The sequence below is a fragment of the Apodemus sylvaticus genome, chromosome 12 (genome assembly GCF_947179515.1).
Source record: "Apodemus sylvaticus chromosome 12, mApoSyl1.1, whole genome shotgun sequence".
In the NCBI taxonomy this organism is placed as follows: Eukaryota; Metazoa; Chordata; class Mammalia; order Rodentia; family Muridae; genus Apodemus; species Apodemus sylvaticus.
Window position 1 is genome coordinate 87,475,441 of NC_067483.1, and position 21,560 is coordinate 87,497,000.

The following is a 21,560-nucleotide window of genomic DNA, read 5'->3' on the forward strand; positions in this document are numbered from 1 at the left end:
TGTTCTCCAGCTCCATCCATTTGTCTAAGAATTTCATGGTATTGGTACAATGTCAGGCAAGCGGATCAATGGAATAGGATTGAGGACCCAGAAATGAACCAACACACCTATGGTCACTTGATCTTCGACAAAGGAGCTGAAAGCATCCAGTGGAAAAAAGATAGTCTTTTCAACAAATGGTGCTGGTTCAATTGGAGGTCAGCATGCAGAAGAATGCTAATCGATCCATTCTTATCTCCTTGTACCAAGCTCAACTCCAAATGGATCAAGGACCTCCACAAAAAACCTGACACTGAAACTAATAGAAAAGAAACTGGGGAAGACCCTTGAGGACATGGGCACAGGGGAAAAGTTCCTGAATAGAACACCAGTAGCTTACACTCTAAGATCAAGAATTGACAAATGGGACCTCATAAAACTACAAAGTTTCTGTAAGGCAAAGGACACTGTCAAAAGGATAAAACATCAACCAACAGATTGGGAAAGGATCTTCACCAACCCTAAATCCGACAGAGGGCTAATATCTAATAGATACAAAGAACTTAAGAAGGTAGAACCCAGAGAACCAAATAACCCCATTAAAAAGTGGGGTATTGAGCTAAACAAATAATTTTCACATGAAGAACTTCGGAGGGCTGAGAAACACCTTAAGAAATGTTCAACATCATTAATCATTAGGGGAATGCAAATCAAAACAACCCTGAGATTTCACCTCACACCAGTCAGAATGGCTAAGGTCCAAAACTCAGGAGACAGCAGGTGTTGGCGAGGATGTGGAGAAAGAGGAACACTCTTCCACTGCTGGTGGGATTGCAAGATGGTGCAACCACTTTGGAAATCAGTCTGGCGGTTCCTCAGAAAACTGGGCATGACACTTCCTGAGGACCCTGCTATACCACTCCTTGTCATATACCCAGAGGATTCTTCAGCATTCAATAAGGACACATGCTCCACTATGTTCATAGCAGCCCTATTTGTAGTAGCCAGAAGCTGGAAAGAACCCAGGTGTCCTTCAACGGAGGAATGGATACAAAAAATGTGTATTTACAAATTATATTTACACAATGAAGTACTATTCGGCCATTAGAAACAATGAATTCATGAAATTCTTAGATGCTCTACTTTTTAAACCCAATGTTAATTTTTTTTTTTTTTTGCTTAATAAGGAGTTACTGATTTTAAAACCTTTATAAATAATTGGTTACATTCATGTTCAAATTGGAGAGACTGGAATAATGTACTTCTGAAGATAATGTAGAAAAAATTTATCGTTTTTAAGCACTTCTCTTACTTTTTGTAGATTGTGAGGATTGTGACATCTTGACTTGTGTTTCCTTCTCTCCTTTGTTGACAGTAGTTGGTATCTGGTTGGCCAGCTGTTACCTTATTATAAGACATCCCCGAGTCAGTGTTAATCTGAATGCCAGATGTCATTTTTGCTTGTTAGATCAGAAAGTGTAGATTGTCATCCCCAGTAACTTGGTTCTCCAGGAGCAGAAGCTGAATCCATTTGTGTCAGAAGGATGTTCATCAGGAATTAACACCCACAGAAGGGAATTGGGAGGACCAGGATAACTGTGTGGAAAAGAAGTTAGACAACTGAAAGCCAAAGCTTCAGATGACACTACTTGAAATTCTGGACGGTTTGTGGCCTTCTGTGTCCTTGTTAGCTTGGTCAAAATTGTTTGACCTTTGTACTCCATATATCAGTTATTCAGTACATATGGGTTGTTCCAAGAAAGGGATGTGGGCTTGGGAAGAGGATGCCTATAATTCTGAAGGAGATATATGTAGGAATCAAAATGTCACACTATACTACAAATATGGTATGAGTAATATATTGGAAAACTCTTAAACTTGCTCTATAGAAGCAGACGCTTATTGTTGAGTCAAAAAATGTTCTGCTTGTGCACCTGCCTCTAATTTATACTTTTCCTTGCTAATACCCTTCCTTGATTTCTATTTTTCTTTTCAATTTAGATGTTTCAAGTATTCTTATAAGTCAGATGATATATCGTTCATGGAAGACAAGTGCTATACTATTGAACTATAAATTCAGACCCCAAATGTGACTTTTAAAAATTCACATTTTTTTGGACCCTTTTGGGGTCCTTTTGGACCCTTTGTGGACCCTTTTGCTGGGGTGAATTAGTGACAGGAATAATCAGGTTTGTGGCTTGGTTCCCTACATGTGCAGAAGTTTTGCTGCTGAGGAGATATGTGGAATTTCCAGAGACATCAACAACTCTTTCCATTCCTTCTGTAACTCCCCTTTTGTGTAACATTTATCTATGAGATAATTTTATAAAGAACGTTTCTCTAAGAAGGTCTGAATTGCCAGGGAGAACAAATAGTGTGGCTTTTGGACCTCCTGCTCCATCTACCACATGTATATATGTATATTCTGTCTGTCTATATGTATGTGCATATATATGTATGTAGATATATGTGTTTGAGTATAAGTATGCATGTGCACTGGTGAAATTGATGCAACATGTGGTTGGGCCCAGGGGTGCGAGGGAGGGAGGGAGGGGGAGAGAGAGAGAAAAAGAGAGGGAGGGAGAGAGAGGGGCAGAGAGGGGCAGAGAAGGAGAGAGGGAGAAGGAGAGGGAGAGAGGGAGAGAGAGTGAGAATGTGAATAATATCAATGTGTGTGTGTGTGTGTGTGTGTGTGTATGTGTGTGTGTATTTTGAGCTTCAAGTCTGGCCAACTAAAGGGCCCTTGAGCCAGAGAGAAAATAGTACAGAGAGCTAAATCATTTTTTCTTAATCCCTTCCTTGCTAATGTTAGCAGGAGTTAAATTGCCTGAAGCCAGTGGCTCCTGGCCACAGAATAACAAAGAATTAAAGAGAAAGTAAGCAGCTTTTGGCCTAGCAATCACTGACTCCATACCCCCCTCTCTGCTGCCTTCCTTGGGGAACTGGATGCTGGGTTAGCCCCTGGCAAATAGGGAAATAATTTGTTATGAAGTTGTAATTGAAACGAATGTGTCCATGTTTTCAAATCATAGGACAGTTAAAAACTTTAATATATAAGTGATAGGTTAATTAGTAGATATAAATCAATCAATCATGTATGAGTATGAATAAAATATTTAATGTCACAAGTAATCAAATAAGTATTGTGTTTTAGTTATGAGACTGACAAAGTTTAAAGTGATTGATACTCCCTATCATTGTACAGAATGAAAAACTACTTTTTTGGGGCTGGAGAGATGGCTCAGCGGTTAAGAGCACCAACTGCTCTTCCAAAGGTCCTGAGTTCAAATCCCAGCAACCACATGGTGGCTCATAACTATCTGTAACAAGATCTGACACCTTCTCCTGGAGTGTCTGAAGACAGCTACAGTGTACTTACATAATAATAAATAAATCTTTTTTTTTTTAAGAGAAACTACTTCTTCACTGGTCACTAAGTTGAGACTGTATTTTTTTCTTGGCAATGATATGTCCATTTGTTTATTTTCCTCAAAAACTGGATGTCTATACATCTGTTTTTATCCAATCACTTATGAATTTATCAGAAGGAAATAATCTGGATGTGCCTCATTTACATTATGAAAACATTGATTACAGTCTTTCTTTGTGAAGATTGTTGTATAGGAGTATCTGTGGCAGTGTTGTCATTAGTAGGAAAAGTGGAAGTGATAGACTTTCCCGGCATCGGGATATACAAAGTTTCTGGCAGATACAGTGATACAGTCATATAAAATCACTCCGTCTTATCAGAATTGTCTCATTCAGAAGAAGGGAGCCTGCCCTGTACTGCTCCCTTCTTAGCCACTGGAAGAAAAGCGCTGGTTATCATGTGAGACACGTCTCGACTGCTGAGGTGTCCACATGAAGGGCATTGTTGATCTTATAAACTTATGGAATTATTAGCATAGCAACTGTTGTGCACAGCACACTGACCCAGTTTGGGGAAGTAGACGCTCTATGTTTTCATCTCCACAGCTCTTTCTGGGTAGAGGAGAGGTAAATGTTAACCAACGAACCAGTAGCACTTGGTTTAAAATGACAAGTTTTGTGGAGACCCTAAAGGTGAACAGTGATTTATGAATTGAGACAATGTCCTTTCTGAGACACCAGGGGGAAGTCCTGTTTAGTGATTATTCTTTTTCTCCTGTAGACCAGGTCAACTGTAAACTTCTGATTCTCCATAGTGCTGAGATAACAGGGAGTTAGCTTGAAATTGTATTTGTAAACTGTGCCTTACAGAGATCACAATGGAAACTAAAAATTATTTATAATGAAGTGAAAGTAAAAGTGTTCTATATCAGAACATCTCCAACCTTAAATGGAAATAATTGAAAAGGAATGAGGTAAAAAATGAATTAAGTCTCTAGCTCAGGAAGCTGTGAAGAAAAGCAAAATTAACTTTAATTATAGAGAAGAAAAAGGTAAAATAAAGTTAAGCAAAATGAAGTTAAGTAACATGGATGAAAGATACAGAAATAAGGGAAGAATAATAGGCAGATATTAGTATATTAAAAAAATCAATAAAAACACAAATACTTTATTAAAAGTCACTAGTTTAATTACTGGTACATTGTCACTGTAGACAGATCCTAGTTTGAAAGTTGATAAATAGCATAGAACATGGAATCTGGAGGTAGATGCCTGGCTGTGAATCCTGACAGTGAACTCAGTGTGGTTTAGCTTCCTTCTCTGTAGACAGGGTAATGATTGTACCTACCTGGGCAGTAGGATGGCTGTCACGCACTTAGGTACTATATGGTAATCTTAGAAGAACGGAGTAGCTGGATATGGAAGCTCACACCTATAATTTCAGCACACTGGAGGCTGCAGAAAGAGAATTGCCAGGAGTTCCAACCACTCTCTGGTAGCCTGAGGGATCATAGGCCTCAGAGCAATGCTCTGCCTCAGAGCAAACCAGCCAGACAGCAGTGAAGCATGATCAGTATTAAAAATGGGACTACAAACACACCGGGTTGTCCGAGTTCATCAGTCACATTGTATTTGAGGAGTGGGTACAATATACATTTTATTAGAAAAGATCAAAACCACTGTAATACATTCTAGTAGAAACAGAAGTTATGTGTATAAGCTAAGAATGTTTAAAGAAATGAAGTTTATAATGCAGTCCTCTCCACAAGGCTCCGTTCATTATCATGTCTGTAGAGGCTCATACTTTCCTCTGCATTTTTAAATTGAGGCACGTGTGATAAAAGTGCAGGCACTACAGTGTACAGTGTACAGGACAGTGTTCAGTGACATGCCTGTGTGACCATCCTCTCAATAGAGAGTGCTTTCATTCCCAAAAGTATTTCCAGAGTGAAAATTACCAGAGTACTTTTTATATCATGGAATTACTGAAACAATCAATGCTTTAGAAAGCTTTAATATGGATCACAACTAGGATGGAACCCATAAAACATACTTTTCTTAGAATACTTTTAAAAGATTTATTCATTTACTATACACACATATATGTATATGTGTGTATACATAAACACATATGTATAAATATATGTGTGTTTGCTTTGTCTTCAGACACACCAGAAGAGGGCGTCAGATACCATTACAGATGGTTAATGAGCCATCATATGGTTGCTTGGAATTGAACTTGGGATCTCTGGAAGGGCAGCCATTACTCTTTACCACATCTCTCCAGCCTCTTAAAGTCTTTTTTTTTGCAGGGGGCAAGGGTTTTGAAACAGGTTTCTCTGTGTAGAGCCTGACTGTCCTGGAACTTACTCTGTAGACCAGGTTGGCCTTGAACTCAAATATTCAGTTGCCTCTCTTAGAATATTTTTTAAAAGGTAGTTGAAGTTTTTTATGTAAAATTGTATGATTATTTTCCAACTAAAACTTAAACGTATTTTTTTTTCAGAGACATCAAACCTGACAATATTTTGATGGATATGAATGGACATATTCGTTTAGCAGATTTTGGTTCTTGTCTGAAGCTGATGGAAGATGGAACGGTAAATAAACAAAAATTATAAATTGTTCTACTCACAAACATTCCCTTTTCCATGTCTTCTATGTTCTAGAGACTCCTGTTTGCACTTACTTCTGCCCAGCCACCCATCTGTATGTGCCCACCTCCTCCTACAAAGCTTTGGCTATACCTGTACATAACAAGGCTTGCCTATCCAGTTATTTTACCTGCTCACAATAAGTAGTTAGCTTGAGAATGACACTTTTAAGAGTCTTGTATCTTTTTTGGCTTATGCCTATTATTTTATTTGAAATGTTCATAAGTTTTTAGAGTGATAAATAAGGTAAGTTTCATATAGAAAAAGAAAACAAAACTCCATCTTCATTTGTACCTTTTTTCTAATTTTACACTAGTTTGGAAGTACAATATTCAGCAAATGAACTTTGTTTTTCAAGATGATTCTAGATGATGTTAGTTATGTGTTCCTATTTGCTTAGCATTTGCTATTTAAATTCTTAAATTCATGTTCCATTTTAAAGCATATATTCTCAAATTTTATTGCTTTTTATTTGTATATTTATGATGTGTGTGGGTGGGTGCACGTGTGTATGTAGTTGCATTTTGATGTGTGAATTTGGTGCATGTGGAGGTCAGAGGCCACTGGGTCCTCGCTTTCCACCTTATAGACCATTCTTGTCCACTGCTGTGTAAATCACAGTGGCTGGCTGGTCCATAGCTTCTGGAAATCCTTCTGCCTCTGTTTCCAATATTACAGTAGAAGACTGTTCTAAGCTACCTAGGCTGGCTTTGAACTTATGATCCTTCATTCTCAGCCTCCTGAGTAGCTGGAATTACTTAACCTGTGCCACCAGGCCTAGTTGAGGTATACCTTTTACTATTCATAGCATCTTATTAATTTGGTGATTTACTTCTGGTTTTACATTATCAGAAAATAGTTCTGACTTATTTTAGGGCTTTGTTCCATCTTTTGGACTTGCTGAAATTTATAATTTTATAATAGACAACTTTTTGTGTATTCCATATTTGTTTAAAGAGAATACATTTTCTCTAATTTTTAGTACCAGGGTTCTATACAAATCTGTAATATAAAACTGATTTTGTATTTGTATTTTATATTATTAAGGGTTTTCTCTGTTATCCATTATTTAAAAATCCTTAATATGTTAGATTTGGTAATTTTTCCTTCATATTGTCAGTGCTTTACACATCTCCTTTGTAACTTACTATTTGATGAAATACTACTTTTCCCAATATAGTTTCCATTCAATTATACTGATGAATTAAAATAATCTTAATAGTTTGGCTAATTCTATTACTGCTTTAACTTTATTTTGTTTAATATATGTATAATTCATCTTTCCACCCCATCACTTTCAACAGTGTGCTTCCGTTCTGTCTTTATCTTGCTTAAATAAATTATTTAACTGATTTTTCTCTCATTTACCCATTTTGTTTTACTTCTTTCCCAGTGTTAAATCTCTGTCCTTTAACAGGTAATTTGACCCACTCTTGGGTCTGTGACTCAGTGCTTGTGCTGTACTTGTAGATTTTGCTTGTTGTTTAGCCTTTCCTCTCCTGCCTCCTGCTGTGCAGTTCAAGCTTAGCTCTCTCACTCTCTTTATCCTTGGAAGGTAACATATTTCATTTTAAATATTTTAATGCCTTACTTTTTTTATTTTAAAAATTATTTATAGTTTACTTGACTGTAGGTTAATCATTTTTTCTCACTACATTCCCAATCAACATAATCAACTTATTTTACTTTATACCACATTTACTATACCACATATAGTAATTAATTTAAACTGGCCAAAGATCTATGTCAAAACCAAATATGTGTGTGTTGTGTATGTGTGTGTGTGTGTGTGTGTATGACAAGAGCTATGATTGAATGATTGAATTTGGCAAATGTCTTGAGGCTAACACAGAATCACAACTCCTCTACCCTGTAATAGTAAATTATATGCTCCTCAAAGGCTTGCGTGTATGTATCAAATGACACAGTGGGCAGAATGAGAAGAGTGCATACAGAACTGCAACAGTATGTGCCAATCACATCTCTGAGTATGTGAGGAATAGTTACAGAGTACAGTTGGATCCTGGCCTGCAACATTCTCACCTGCCCACGGCTACCTTGGGAGGCACCGGGGAGGTACAGGTCTTTCCTGGAGCTTTGTTCCAAGCTCAGCAACAGAAAAACAACAGTCACAGTGAAGAATAAGTGGAATTTCCTACAGGTTTACAAATGGGAATAATCACACGTAAGATACTCAGTAAAACCTCTCATTAGAGAAACACAAGTGCAGAGCCTGTGACCCCTCTGTGAGGGCATCTTCTGCCCAGGAGGGGAGCTGCTACCACCCAGGAACAGCAAGTACTGTCCACAGAGGAGTTAGAGCCTCTGGACACTGTTAGGAGGAGTACAAAACAGGGTGCTGACTGTGGAAAATAGTGTTCTTCCAGATGCTAAAAATAAGTTGATAAGTTATTAATTTGTGATTTTCATTTTTACCTGTCTAACTTGCTTAATTATATTTTCAACTTTTTAAAGTTAAGAATTTTGGTTTAAAGTCTATACTTTTTCCACTTAGTTTTTTTTTTTTTTTTTTTTTTTTTTTTTTTTTTTGCTTTCTGAGAAAAGGTCTTACTGTATAATATCCTTAGGTGGCCTGGAATTTGCTTTGTAGACCAGGATGGCCACAAAAACATAGAGCTCCATCTCAGTGCTGGTATTTAAGGTACATCATGCCTGGTGCAGCTTAGAACTTAATGTATGATAACTAATCAACCTTCAGTTTTCTTAGACTTATGCTTAGGGATGGAAAAGTATCAGTGTTGTTCCTAGTCATATCTAACTGTAAATTTTTAGTTCTACTATAATACATATACATACATACATACATACATACATACATACATACATACATGTTTTGATTGGTTAGTTATATAGTTAAATAATTTAAAAAACAGTAAGAAAGCTGATATAGTAGTGCTGTAATCCCAGCACTTGGGAAGCCAAGTGAGGGGGATTTTGAGTTTGAGGCTAGCCTCAGCTATAAGCCAGAACTTGTCTCTGACTACCAAAACAAAACAAAATTAAACAATAATAATGCTGTAGGTGAAACATTCATTTTATTGTTAATGACTCAAACAAGTTCTATAAAATTGAGTAATGAAGACTATTAATATAAAGGCTATATAAAATTATTCTGTAAATCAGGAGACTAAATACAGGTGATAAAAATGTCTTGTTATAATACTACATATATACTGTATATCTCAAGTACCTATTTCTAATTTAAAATTATTTTTTTAATATATTAATAAAAATTTGAACTTCATTAGGTCCAGTCCTCGGTGGCAGTTGGAACACCAGATTATATTTCTCCGGAAATCCTTCAGGCTATGGAAGATGGAAAAGGCAGATATGGACCAGAGTGTGACTGGTGGTCTTTGGGGGTCTGTATGTATGAGATGCTTTATGGAGAAACGCCATTCTATGCGGAATCTCTGGTGGAGACATATGGAAAAATTATGAATCACAAAGTTAGTATATTTACTTTTTTATAATTTTTACAGTAAGTGGATATAATAAATTAATGTCATTGTCAAGAGAAAATACTGTTTTCAAAACAATGAAAACTCATATTTTTTGATTATTTGGGGGATAATCATTCTTAATCATAATCTATGAAGAAGTAATTAGTTTTAACTTTTTACTATATTTTGTTTAGAAGTGCTCCCAATTGAAACTTGGCCTATGGTCTATGTAGTTGAGTAATAGAGTTCCAAGGTGGTTAGTTTTTTTCAATCAGTATTAACTCTGTAATATGTACAATCAGGACAAGTATCCATACACAAATTCTCAGCATCATTAATAGGCAGTGACACGTGTGAATAGAGATAAAAGTGAGATTTGTTGGCGTCAGAAGATGACTCTGTAGTTACGGTACTTGCTCTACACGACTTCTGACCTCAGTTCAATCCCTGAAATACAGAAAGATGTAAGGAGGGAACTGACTCCACAGAGTTGTCCTCTGACCCTTCATATGGGCAGCATGGCACTTCTGTGCGCACACATCCACACACCTATAGTCATACACCACAATCATAGTTTTGTTTTGTTTTACTGAGATTCTTCTGTAAATCTAGCAAGTACAAAATGAAACATCTGTACTCTAACACATGCAGCCTCATGGGCACTCCTCACATTTTATTGACAGAACTACAAGTTGTAACTTCCTGTCACAAAGTTAACAGCTGTACATCTTGAGTCATAAAATTATGGTTAGAGCTTTTGATGGAGCAAGGTCAGTCCTAGAAGTCAGCCTGGTTGGGATATGTATAGCAATGCTGTATATGTAGGATATCTGTTCCAGTGTTAATGATCACAAAACACTGGCTACAATCCATATACACAGCCAGAATGAAATCATAAAACTCTAGGAATGTAGATCTAAGTGAAACAAAATAAACACAGCAAAAGAAGGATAACTGTCCAGTTTCAAAAATTGGGAACAGTTACAAAAGTTCTCAATATGCATCTGAATGTCACCAGAAGACTAGGATAACCTGTAATTTTTCATTGGTTTAGGTGATGCAAACCTGATTAGTTTTTTCCTACATATAAATCAATTTTAGGGACTTTGTGTCATCTGAGCGGTAATGATAGTGCAGTAAGTAGTTATGAAGAGCTGAAAACTAGGGAGAAGTGTGCAGTGTGCAAAATGGCACGTGTACCATTCAGAAGGAGGTCACTTCAGTGTAGCATGCAGCTGAACGCACAGGTCTAGAAAGAGAGAGAAACCCTTTCCTAGCATTAGTTGTATGCATTGAGAAAATGACTCTCAGTTTCCTCTTCTACAAGACTGTCATACTAGCAGTTCCGACTCAGTGTGACTATTAAGAGGATCAAATGGGCTAAGTAAGTAAATCACTTTGGATAGTGCCAGATACATGTTAATTTTTCAGTTGTTTAATGAATCTGTTATCTTATATTTTATCTGGACATTTTATCTTAGGAAACACTGAGTTAAATTCTGCTACTCATAATCAGATCCACCTGATTTTAACAGAAACTTAACATTCTAGAGCAGTGGTTCTCCACTTTCTAACACTGCAACCCTTTAATACAGCTCCTCATGTGTGGAGACTCTTAGACATAACATTATTCTATTGTTATTTTATAACTGTAATTTTACTACTGTTGTGAATTATAATGTATATATCTGATATGCAGGGTATCTGATATGTGACCCATAAAGGGGTTGCAACCCGCAGGCAGAGAACCTCTGCTCTATAGCATCTGCCCTTCTCTTTTTATACTTTATCTGTTAGGAAGTAACTTAGAGAATTGAAAATTCTCTTTGGACAAGGATTTATGTCCATCATCCCTGTGTCTCCCTACAGTATCACTGCTGTGTCTGATAAAAAACACTTACTAGACACTTTTCAAAGGGAAATGCATTTAAATAAATCTACCACATTCCGTAAGATAACTGCTGGTTTGTATTTGCACACCTTATATCTTTGTGTAGGAGAGGTTTCAGTTTCCAACACAAGTGACAGATGTGTCAGAAAATGCTAAAGATCTTATTCGAAGACTCATTTGTAGCAGAGAACATCGACTTGGCCAAAATGGAATAGAAGATTTTAAGAAACATCCGTTTTTCAGTGGAATTGATTGGGATAATATTCGAAATTGTGAAGCACCTTACATTCCAGAAGTTAGTAGCCCAACAGATACATCAAATTTTGATGTCGATGACGACTGTTTAAAAAATTCTGTGAGTATGACATTATGAAGATGTCCTGTCCTGTTGGTTATTTTAAGTATGGTTATAAAGTAACACTTTTATTTGTTAGTCTGATGCCAGGACTGTTTTTCTTTTATTAGTCACATAGTATTTATGACTTCCAGTGCTTTATTCTGTCATCTATCAAAAAATTAAGAGACTGAAGTAAATTCAACATAGTCATCCATGACCAAAAGCAAACTTCAAGATTTGTTCCTTAGATAATTCTGTCAGTAGGTTTCCTAAGAAGACAAGATTGGATGCTTTAAGAAGTATATTTCGGGGTTAGAGAGATGGCTCAGTGGTTAAGAGCACTGACTGCTCTTCAGAGGTCCTGAGTTCAATTCCCAGCAACCACATGGTGACTCACAACCATCTGTAATGGGATCTGATACCCTCTTCTGGTGTGTCTGAAGACAGCTACAATGTACTCATATACGTAAAATAAATAATTCTTTAAACAAACACCAAAAAGTATATTTCATGATTTCAAAGTGAAGGAGATTACAGCCCTTTCTCTAAAACCAGCCATAAAACTGGAAAAAAATAAACAAAAACATTTTAGAGCTTGATACAACCAAAAGGAAATAAAGAAGCATTTATTCATGAAAAACTACTGAACTTTTTTTGAAACCATACACACCTCACCCCCACCTCTCACCCATCACATGCTTGTTGGTACTCATGACATGGAGCAAAAACCTGACACCTTGCTGCTAGATGGGGCAGACTTGATTGGGAAAGCTCTAACCCAACACTGCTGCCACTAAAATAGCAACTTGGTAGGAATGAGTGTGGAAATACAGTGACTATGCAGTTGATTTTAATTATTCACAGTAGTTGTATTTTATAGAGTTATGGCAAACACCAAGTTAATTAACATTATCCATTTCTGTATTTCCACAATACAAGGTTAATGAATTTGAAGGGGAGTGTGGAGGAGTATATGGGAGGGATTGCAGGGAGCAAAGGAAAAGAAAGGGAGAAATGTAATTATAATCTCAAAAATTAAAGAAACAGAAAGTTAGCTTCTGGTTACATTCTCAACAACTGGATATAAAACCCTTTAATATGTACTTCTATTTACAGATACTTTATATAATAATATGTACCTTTGATTCCTTAACACTAACTCAAGATAACTCCTACACAGAATTTATCCAACACGTGCTTTCTCTGTGAAGCCACATGACTCCCTGTTACTTGGCGACGCTGGGTGGTGGCCAGTGGATTCTCATACCTATACTACTATCTCATGGAAGTGTAATGGGAAAGGATCATGAATTCATGGCTAGCTTGGGTTACATAAGCAAGATCCTGTTGAAATTTAAAATATGGAGTCATCAGGCAGCACTTCTGGGAGCTGTTTTATACAGAGATACTATCATAAAAGCACAAAAGTGTTTATAGAGTGTGCTAAGGGCATTTGCTTTCAGTGTGAGAAGAGAGGAGCACTGCATGTTCAGTCTGAGACTGAGGGGCAAAGGATGTGCTCGTCCTCTCTGCTCTACACACATCTTCAGGGACCACAGAAGTTCTACAATACCGATTTTCCAAATAAGCTTAGCTTCTAAACTGTGTGTGATGAAACGTGTACAATTTCAGGACTGGAGAGGCAGACATTGGAAGCTCTGGGCTACGTAGTAAGATCTTGTCTCTCTCTCAAAGAAAAAAAGCTAGACAAACTTTCAGATACAAAATACACAATGTCTATAATTTCATTCATAACTTTTACATTGTTTATTAGGGTTTTGCAGTGGCAGTGCTCAGAGTCTGCGTTTTGTATCATTGTACATGTTTACCAAACTTATCACTTTCTAAATTGAATAGTTGCTTATCCCCATTGACGGTTAAAATTAATAATTCAACCTATGGCTCATAACTATAAATTTCTTACTAGATTGGTATTTATATTTTCTTCTAGGAAACAATGCCTCCACCAACTCATACTGCATTTTCTGGCCATCATCTACCATTTGTTGGTTTTACATATACTAGTAGCTGGTAAGTTTCAAAAGTCTATATAATTTGGGTAATTTATTTAAATGTAAACTGAGTTTGAAATGGTGTATGTGGTTGTAGTTCTGGCATAGAACTGAATTTAAATGTGAGAAATAAACGATAAGCCTATTTTGGTATTCTCAATAGAACAAATTCCTTAGGAACCAACTGTGTGGAGGGGAAAGACTAGGGCTCCTGGTTCAGGAGTTGAGTCTGTTGAGAGTAGGGCCAGAGCCAGACCAAGGCACGGAGTGGGTCTTCTGTTCTGTCAGCCACTGTTCACATCATTCTCTGCTCTTCATTCAGTGTCTGTCCTCTGGTCCCTTCCTTCCAGTCACATAAGACTCACTACAATCACTTCCTGTGTGCCATGTCAGTCTCGCTGGCTGTCTCTCAGGAAAACCAGAAACTGAACGAAAGAATTTTATTTAAATTTTTAAACTTAAATACAATTATATCATAATGCCCTTTGCTTTGCTTCCCTTCCCTTCCCCTCTCCTTCCCTTTCCTTTCCTTTTCTTTTTCCAGTCCCTCCCATGTCCACTTCCTCCAACTCTGATCATGTCCAACTCCCCACTCCCTCTCAAATTAATGGCCTCCTTTTTCTTGATTATTACTGTTTTACACACACACAGACACACACACACACACACCTCTTTTTGAGTCTATTTAATGTTGCCTATGTGCATGTGATTCAGGCTGACTACGTGGTATTAGATCAACAATTAGGCAGCCCATTTCTCAGAAAGAGTAATTCTCTGGCTCTCAGATATTAGTGATTGCCATAGTTCTTTGTCTAGGCGTGGCTTACTGATCAATGTCCATCATCTGAACTCTTTTTACTATGCAGTCAGAAAAGCACCTCATCTTAAACTTTTGAATTTCAAATTCTATTAATGGACACATGCTAGTGGTTTTTACTACTATTTCAGTAAACTTGTCAAATTATTTTAAACTAATAACCCTTTAGTAAACCTCATTTTATAATTTATGGAATTTTAAACTTAAAGATAATTTGGTGATAGAAGTTTTTTTAAATATTAGTACAGATTTATTATTTTAAAGACATTAAAACTGTTACTTGTTTCAAAATTTCTGTAAGAAATGACACAGACTGACCAAAGGGCACAGAGAAAGTATCCAAATTAACAAACTTAGAAATGAAAAGGGAGATATAACAACGGAAACTGAGGAAATCCAAAAAATCATCAGATCCTACTACAAGAGCCTGTACTCAACACAACTGGAGAATCTGGAGGAAATGGACAATTTCCTTGACAGATACCAAATACCAAAATTAAATCAGGACCAACTAGACCATCTAAACAGTCCCATAATGCCTAAAGAAATAGAAGGAGTCATAGAAAGTCTTCCAACCAAAAAAAGCACAGGACCAGATGGCTTCAGTGCAGAATTCTACCAGACCTTCAAAGAAGAGTTAACACCAATACTCTTCAAACTATTCCACAAAATAGAAACAGAAGGAACACTACCCAATTCCTTCTACGAAGCCACAATTACGCTGATACCAAAGCCACAAAAAGATCCAACAAAGAAAGAGAACTTCAGACCAATTTCCCTTATGAACATAGATGCAAAAATACTCAATAAAATTCTTGCCAACCGAATCCAAGAACACATCAAAATGATCATCCACCATGATCAAGTAGGCTTTATCCCGGGAATGCAGGGTTGGTTAAATATACGGAAATCCATCAATACAATCCACTACATAAACAAACTCAAAGAACAAAACCACATGGTCATTTCATTGGATGCTGAAAAAGCATTTGACAAAATTCAGCATCCCTTCATGCTTAAAGTCTTGGAGAGAACAGGAATTCAAGGCCCATACCTAAACATAGTAAAAGCAATATACAGCAAACCGGTAGCCAGCATCAAACTAAATGGAGAGAAACTTGAAGCAATCCCACTGAAATCAGGGACCAGACAAGGCTGCCCCCTTTCTCCTTATCTTTTCAATATTGTACTTGAGGTACTAGCTCGGGCAATTCGACAACATAAGGAGGTCAAAGGGATACAAATTGGAAAGGAAGAAGTCAAACTATCATTATTTGCAGATGACATGATAGTCTACCTAAGTGACCCAAAGAACTCCACTAGAGAGCTCCTACAGCTGATAAACAACTTCAGCAAAGTGGCAGGTTATAAAATCAACTCCAGCAAATCAGTGGCCTTCCTATACTCAAAGGATAAGCAGGCTGAGAAAGAAATTAGGGAAATGACCCCCTTCACAATAGCCACAAACAGTATAAAGTATCTTGGGGTGACTCTTACCAAACATGTGAAAGATCTGTATGACAAGAACTTCAAGACTCTGAAGAAGGAAATGGAAGAAGACCTCAAAAAATGGGAAAACCTCCCATGCTCATGGATCGGTAGAATCAATATAGTTAAAATGACCATTTTGCCTAAAGCACTATACAGATTCAATGCAATACCCATCAAAATCCCAACTCAATTCTTCACAGAGTTAGAAAGAGCAATTATCAAATTCATCTGGAACAACAAAAAACCCAGGATAGGTAAAACTATTCTCAGCAACAAAAGAAAATCTGGGGGAATCAGTATCCCTGACCTCAAGCAATACTACAGAGCAATAGTGTTAAAAACTGCATGGTATTGGTACAGTGACAGGCAGGAGGATCAATGGAACAGGATTGAAGATCCAGAAATGAACCCACACACCTATGGCCACTTGATCCTCGACAAAGAGGCTGAAAACATCCAATGGAAAAAAGATAGCCTTTTCAACAAATGGTGCTGGTTCAACTGGAGGTCAGCATGCAGAAGAATGCGAATTGATCCATCCTTGTTTCCTTGTACTAAGCTCAAATCCAAATGGATCAAGGACCTCCACATAAAACCAGACACTCTGAAGCTAAGAGAAAAGAAACTGGGGAAGACCCTTGAGGACATCGGTACAGGGAGAAAGTTTCTGAACAGAACACCAATAGCGTATGCTCTAAGAGCAAGAATTGACAAATGGGACCTCATAAGGTTACAGAGTTTCTGTAAGGCAAAGGACACCATCAAGAGGACAGATCGGCAACCAACAAATTGGGAAAAGATCTTCACCAATCCTACATCAGATAGAGGGCTAATATCCAATATATATAAAGAACTCAAGAAGTTAGACTCCAGAAAACCGAACAACTCTATTAAAAATGGGGTACAGAGTTAAACAAAGAATTCTCACCTGAAGAACTTCGGATGGCAGAGAAGCATCTTAAAAAATGCTCAACTTCATTAGTCATTAGGGAAATGCAAATCAAAACAACCCTAAGATTTCATCTTACACCAGTCAGAATGGCTAAGATTAAAAATTCAGGAGACAGCAGGTGTTGGAGAGGGTGTGGAGAAAGAGGAACACTCCTCCACTGCTGGTGGGGTTGCAAATTGGTACAACCACTCTGGAAATCAGTCTGGCGGTTCCTCCGAAAACTGGGCACCTCACTTCCAGAAGATCCTGCTATACCACTCCTGGGCATATATCCAGAGGATTCCCCACCATGTAATAAGGATACATGCTCTACTATGTTCATAGCAGCCCTATTTATAATTGCCAGATGCTGGAAAGAAGCCAGGTATCCCTCAACAGAAGAGTGGATGCAAAAAATGTGGTATATCTACACAATGGAGTACTATTCAGCCATTAGAAACAATGAATTCATGAAATTCTTAGGCAAATGGATGGAGCTAGAGAACATCATACTAAGTGAGGTAACCCAGACTCAAAAGGTGAATCATGATATGCACTCACTAATAAGTGGTTATTAACCTAGAAAACTGGAATACCCAAAACATAATCCACACATCAAATGAGATACAAGAAGAAAGGAGGAGTGGCCCCTGGTTCTGGAAAGACTCAGTGAAACAGTATTCGGCAAAACCAGAACGGGGAAGTGGGAAGGGGTGGGAGGGAGGACAGGGGAAGAGAAGGGGGCTTACGGGACTATCGGGGAGTGGGGGGGCTAGAAAAGGGGAAATCATTTGAAATGTAAATAAATTATATCGAATAAAAAAAAGTGAAAAAAAAAGAAATGACACAGACATAACTGTAAGATATTCTTATTTACTTAATTTAAATTAATTTGAAACAATTCTTTGTTTTTATACTTTGTTCTGTTAAATATAACTCTAGATTTCCCACACTATTTGATTTTCACATATATATTTCCAATTATTGATCCCATTATAAAACATGAGAAAAAGAATATATCAGAGTCAGAAGAATTATAGAAATCAACTCTGTAATGCCTACTTGGAAACTTTGGACACATTCTAATATCATTAGAATTTGGGCATTCATTCTTATTATTGATATCTAGAAATTCTGAGTTGAGGATACTGAAATCATACCACTATTGACTAAACATAAATAAACTGATTGAATCTTCAATCAATACTTATATTAAATGTATCTGATGTTCCAAAACTTATTTTGAAAAAGGCTAATACACCCACATGTATGTATGTAGGCTATGAAGGGTATGCCTCTCCTCCAGACATTTCCTAATAAAGATTTCTTTCATGGCTCCTTTTAGTTCTTGCTTTTCCTTGTTTTGTTAAAATTATTATTATCTCAGATCTTTAAATATAAACAAATTATAACTTGTTATGTAACTCATCACCAAATCAATATGTGTATCCCTTTAAATGTCCATTTATTTATCACATAACAGAATTAGATCTGTAATATTTGTCATCACTACTCTCTTTTTTTCTATATTCTTTGTTTACATTCCAATGCAGAAAAAATTTTAGTTATTCTGTGGGATTCTAGATGATTTACAATAGCTATTCAAATCTATGTCTTGTATAAAAAAGTTTAAAATTCTCCAAACTTTATTGCAATATGAACCTACATTTTTTTTTTCTCAGTGTTCTTTCTGATCGGAGCTGTTTAAGAGTCACAGCAGGTCCCACCTCACTGGATCTTGATGTCAATGTCCAGAGGACTTTAGATAATAACTTAGCAACTGAAGCTTACGAAAGGAGAATTAAACGGCTTGAGCAGGAAAAGCTTGAACTTAGTAGAAAACTTCAAGGTAAATATTTTAATATTTTCTTTGTTTAAATTGAACTTACAGTGTTCTGAGCTGCATTACAAAGGATTGTTTTATTTTCAGAATGGATTTTCTTGTAAATGATAAAAATGAAGTTGCAGAAATATATGCAGAACAGAGTGTAATGCCATTTATGTAAAAATCACACAGTGGTAACCACAGTGATGTGACTTCTATAGATATGCATATGTTAATGTAAATGTATGGAATGGAATACCTCTGGGGACAGGAGAAAGGAACTTTTAGGGAAAAAGGGCCCTTCTCATCCTCACATAACACTTCCGTGACTTTTAATGTCATATAGGATCAGGTCTTGCACAGTGTTTCTTTTATGCTCTGGGTGATTTTAAAGGACATTTTAGGATTCTTACTGTTCACATTTTTGTTTACAGTGATTTTGATCTCTCCATAGTCCACTCACTTTTGCTGGACCCCTCAGTCAACACTGGATTGTTCTTACCCCCTCCTTTCTCAGTTTGATCAGTGGTATTTCCATGACTCCCTCTGTCTCTGCTCTTCTTCCAAGGCTGTCTTTATATAAGGACGGATAGCTTTGTTTCCTGTGTTTCTTTCTTATGTATGTATTGCATTCCTCATTTAGAGTGTTTGTTGATCTCTGCATCTGCATCAACTGTGAGGAGTTTGCTGCTGCCTCTGTCTTTTTTATTGCATGGCAATAAAAAAAAGTTACATGTTCTCCTGCTTTCCAAATGTTTTGTAACTTTTACCATGTGCCTAATATGAGTGACAATAAGAGACGGTTGAATTATTACTACTTCTGTCCCAGAAAATGTTTTTCTATTCTTTATCCAATCAGCAATTGAGCCTGAACAAGGCTAGATTGCAAGTTTTATTTGTTTTTGTTTTGGTTTTTTTCGAGACAAGGTTTCTCTGTGTAGCCCTGGCTGTCCTGGAACTCACTCTGTAGACCAGGCTGGCCTCGAACTCAGAAATCCGCCTGCCTCTGCCTCCCAAGTGCTGGGATTACAGGTGTGCGCCACCACCGCCCGGCTAGCAATTTTTATTAAAGTCAGTTCACCTCTAATGTCTGAAGTGCAGGGAGGACTAGGTAGAGCGTGGTAGGGTCTATTTCTCCTTTACTTGTAACTATGGGGGACTTCTTCAGTTCTGCAGCCTCTTTCTCTTACTCCTTCCAATTCACATAAGCATCTTGGTAAGGAGACTGTTCCTAGATTGATGCAATTACAACAGATATAGTAGTAGGACAAGAGTGTCTTCACTGACAGTGTACTAATCCTTACCCCACATTGTCTAGAAGCTTCGGATTCTGTTTTTGGTTTTTGTCTTTTTCCAGTACAGTAGTCCTCAAATTTAGGGGATAGCAAAATGGCCCAGTGGGAAAGGGTACCTGTTGCCAGGCCTGACAATTCAACTGTAATCCTTGCAATTCATATGGTAGAGGAGAGAACTGACTGTCCTCTATCCTCTGTATGAGTGCATGGCATGTGCACCCACATGTATAACACCCACCCCCAAGAAATAAACAAATGTTAAAAATGTGCCTCAATTTAGGTCAGGCTCCAACCTGGACAGAGCTCTAGGTTAGACCACTGAAATAGCCTTTCATCTCAGACTGTCTTATTCCTCTGTGGTTCATTTTACTTGGTCTTTGCTTTCACAGTACCATAATGGTTGTACAAACAAGATTTTTTAAGTTCTTAGTTTTATATTTCAAAAATATTTAGAATATTTTCATTTTTACCAAAGGAGCAATAGCCATTCCTGTTCCATTTCATTACAAGTGAAAACTTTTGGGACACAATGAAGGCAGTGCTAAGAGGAACGTTCATAGCAGTAAGAGCCTGCATAAGGAAATTAGAGTTCAGCTGGGCAGTATTAAAGGGCACACACCTTTAATCCCAGCACTTGGGAGGCAGAGGCAGGCAGATTTCTGAGTTCAAGGCCAGCCTGATAGACAGAGTGAGTTCCAGGACAGCCAGGGCTACACAGAGAAACCCTGTCTCAAAAAAAAAAAAAGAAAGAAAGAAAGAAAGAAAGAAAGAAAGAAAGAAAGAAAGAAAGAAAGAAAGAAAGAAAGAAAGAAAGAAAGAAAGAAAGAAAGAAAGAAAGAAAGAAAGAAAGAAAGAAAGAAGAAAAAAAAGAAAAAAAAAGAAAGAAATTTGAGTTCACATACCAGCAATTTAAAAGTATATCTGAAAGCTCTAGGGGAAAAAAAAAGAAGAGTAGACAGCAGGAAATAATCAAAACCAGGGCTAAAATCAAACAATTAGAAACAAAAGAAAACAACATAAGAGCTAGTTCTTTGACAAAATCTGCAAGATAGACAAATCCTTAGCCAAATTAACTAAAAGACAAAGAGACAGTGTCCAAATAAACAGATTCAGAAATAGAAAGGGAGACATAACAACAGACAATGAGGAAATTTGAAGAATCATTAGGTTTTACTTCAAAAGCCTGTACTCCATAAAACTGGAAAATCTAAACAAAATGGATGACTTTTTAGACAGATACCACTAAATCAAGTCTCTGATTTTCATTCTTTAATTCTTGTTGTATTTTCAGAGTCAACACAAACTGTTCAAGCTCTGCAATATTCAACTGTTGATGGTCCACTAACGGCAAGCAAAGATTTAGAAATTAAAAGTCTGAAAGAAGAGATTGAAAAACTAAGGAAACAAGTGGCAGGTAACTTTCTGAGGGTCATCATTATCATTAATGTAGTAGATTTTCAAATGATTGTATTCATGCATTACTGTCTATTGAGTC

General features: G+C 37.0%; 1 protein-coding gene across 4 annotated transcripts in view; it reads left to right on the forward strand.

Moving 5' to 3' along the window:
* The window catches only part of Cdc42bpa (CDC42 binding protein kinase alpha), a 205,275-nt gene that overhangs the window by 84,767 nt on the left and 98,948 nt on the right, over nucleotides 1-21,560 (forward strand). For all 4 annotated transcript variants that reach the window (XM_052201219.1, XM_052201217.1, XM_052201220.1 and 1 more), the window contains exons 6-11: nucleotides 5,855-5,948; nucleotides 9,272-9,472; nucleotides 11,464-11,712; nucleotides 13,646-13,725; nucleotides 18,628-18,794; nucleotides 21,357-21,479. In XM_052201219.1, the coding sequence (XP_052057179.1) occupies nucleotides 5,855-5,948; nucleotides 9,272-9,472; nucleotides 11,464-11,712; nucleotides 13,646-13,725; nucleotides 18,628-18,794; nucleotides 21,357-21,479 (914 nt within the window). The remainder of the gene's footprint in view (nucleotides 1-5,854; nucleotides 5,949-9,271; nucleotides 9,473-11,463; nucleotides 11,713-13,645; nucleotides 13,726-18,627; nucleotides 18,795-21,356; nucleotides 21,480-21,560) is intronic.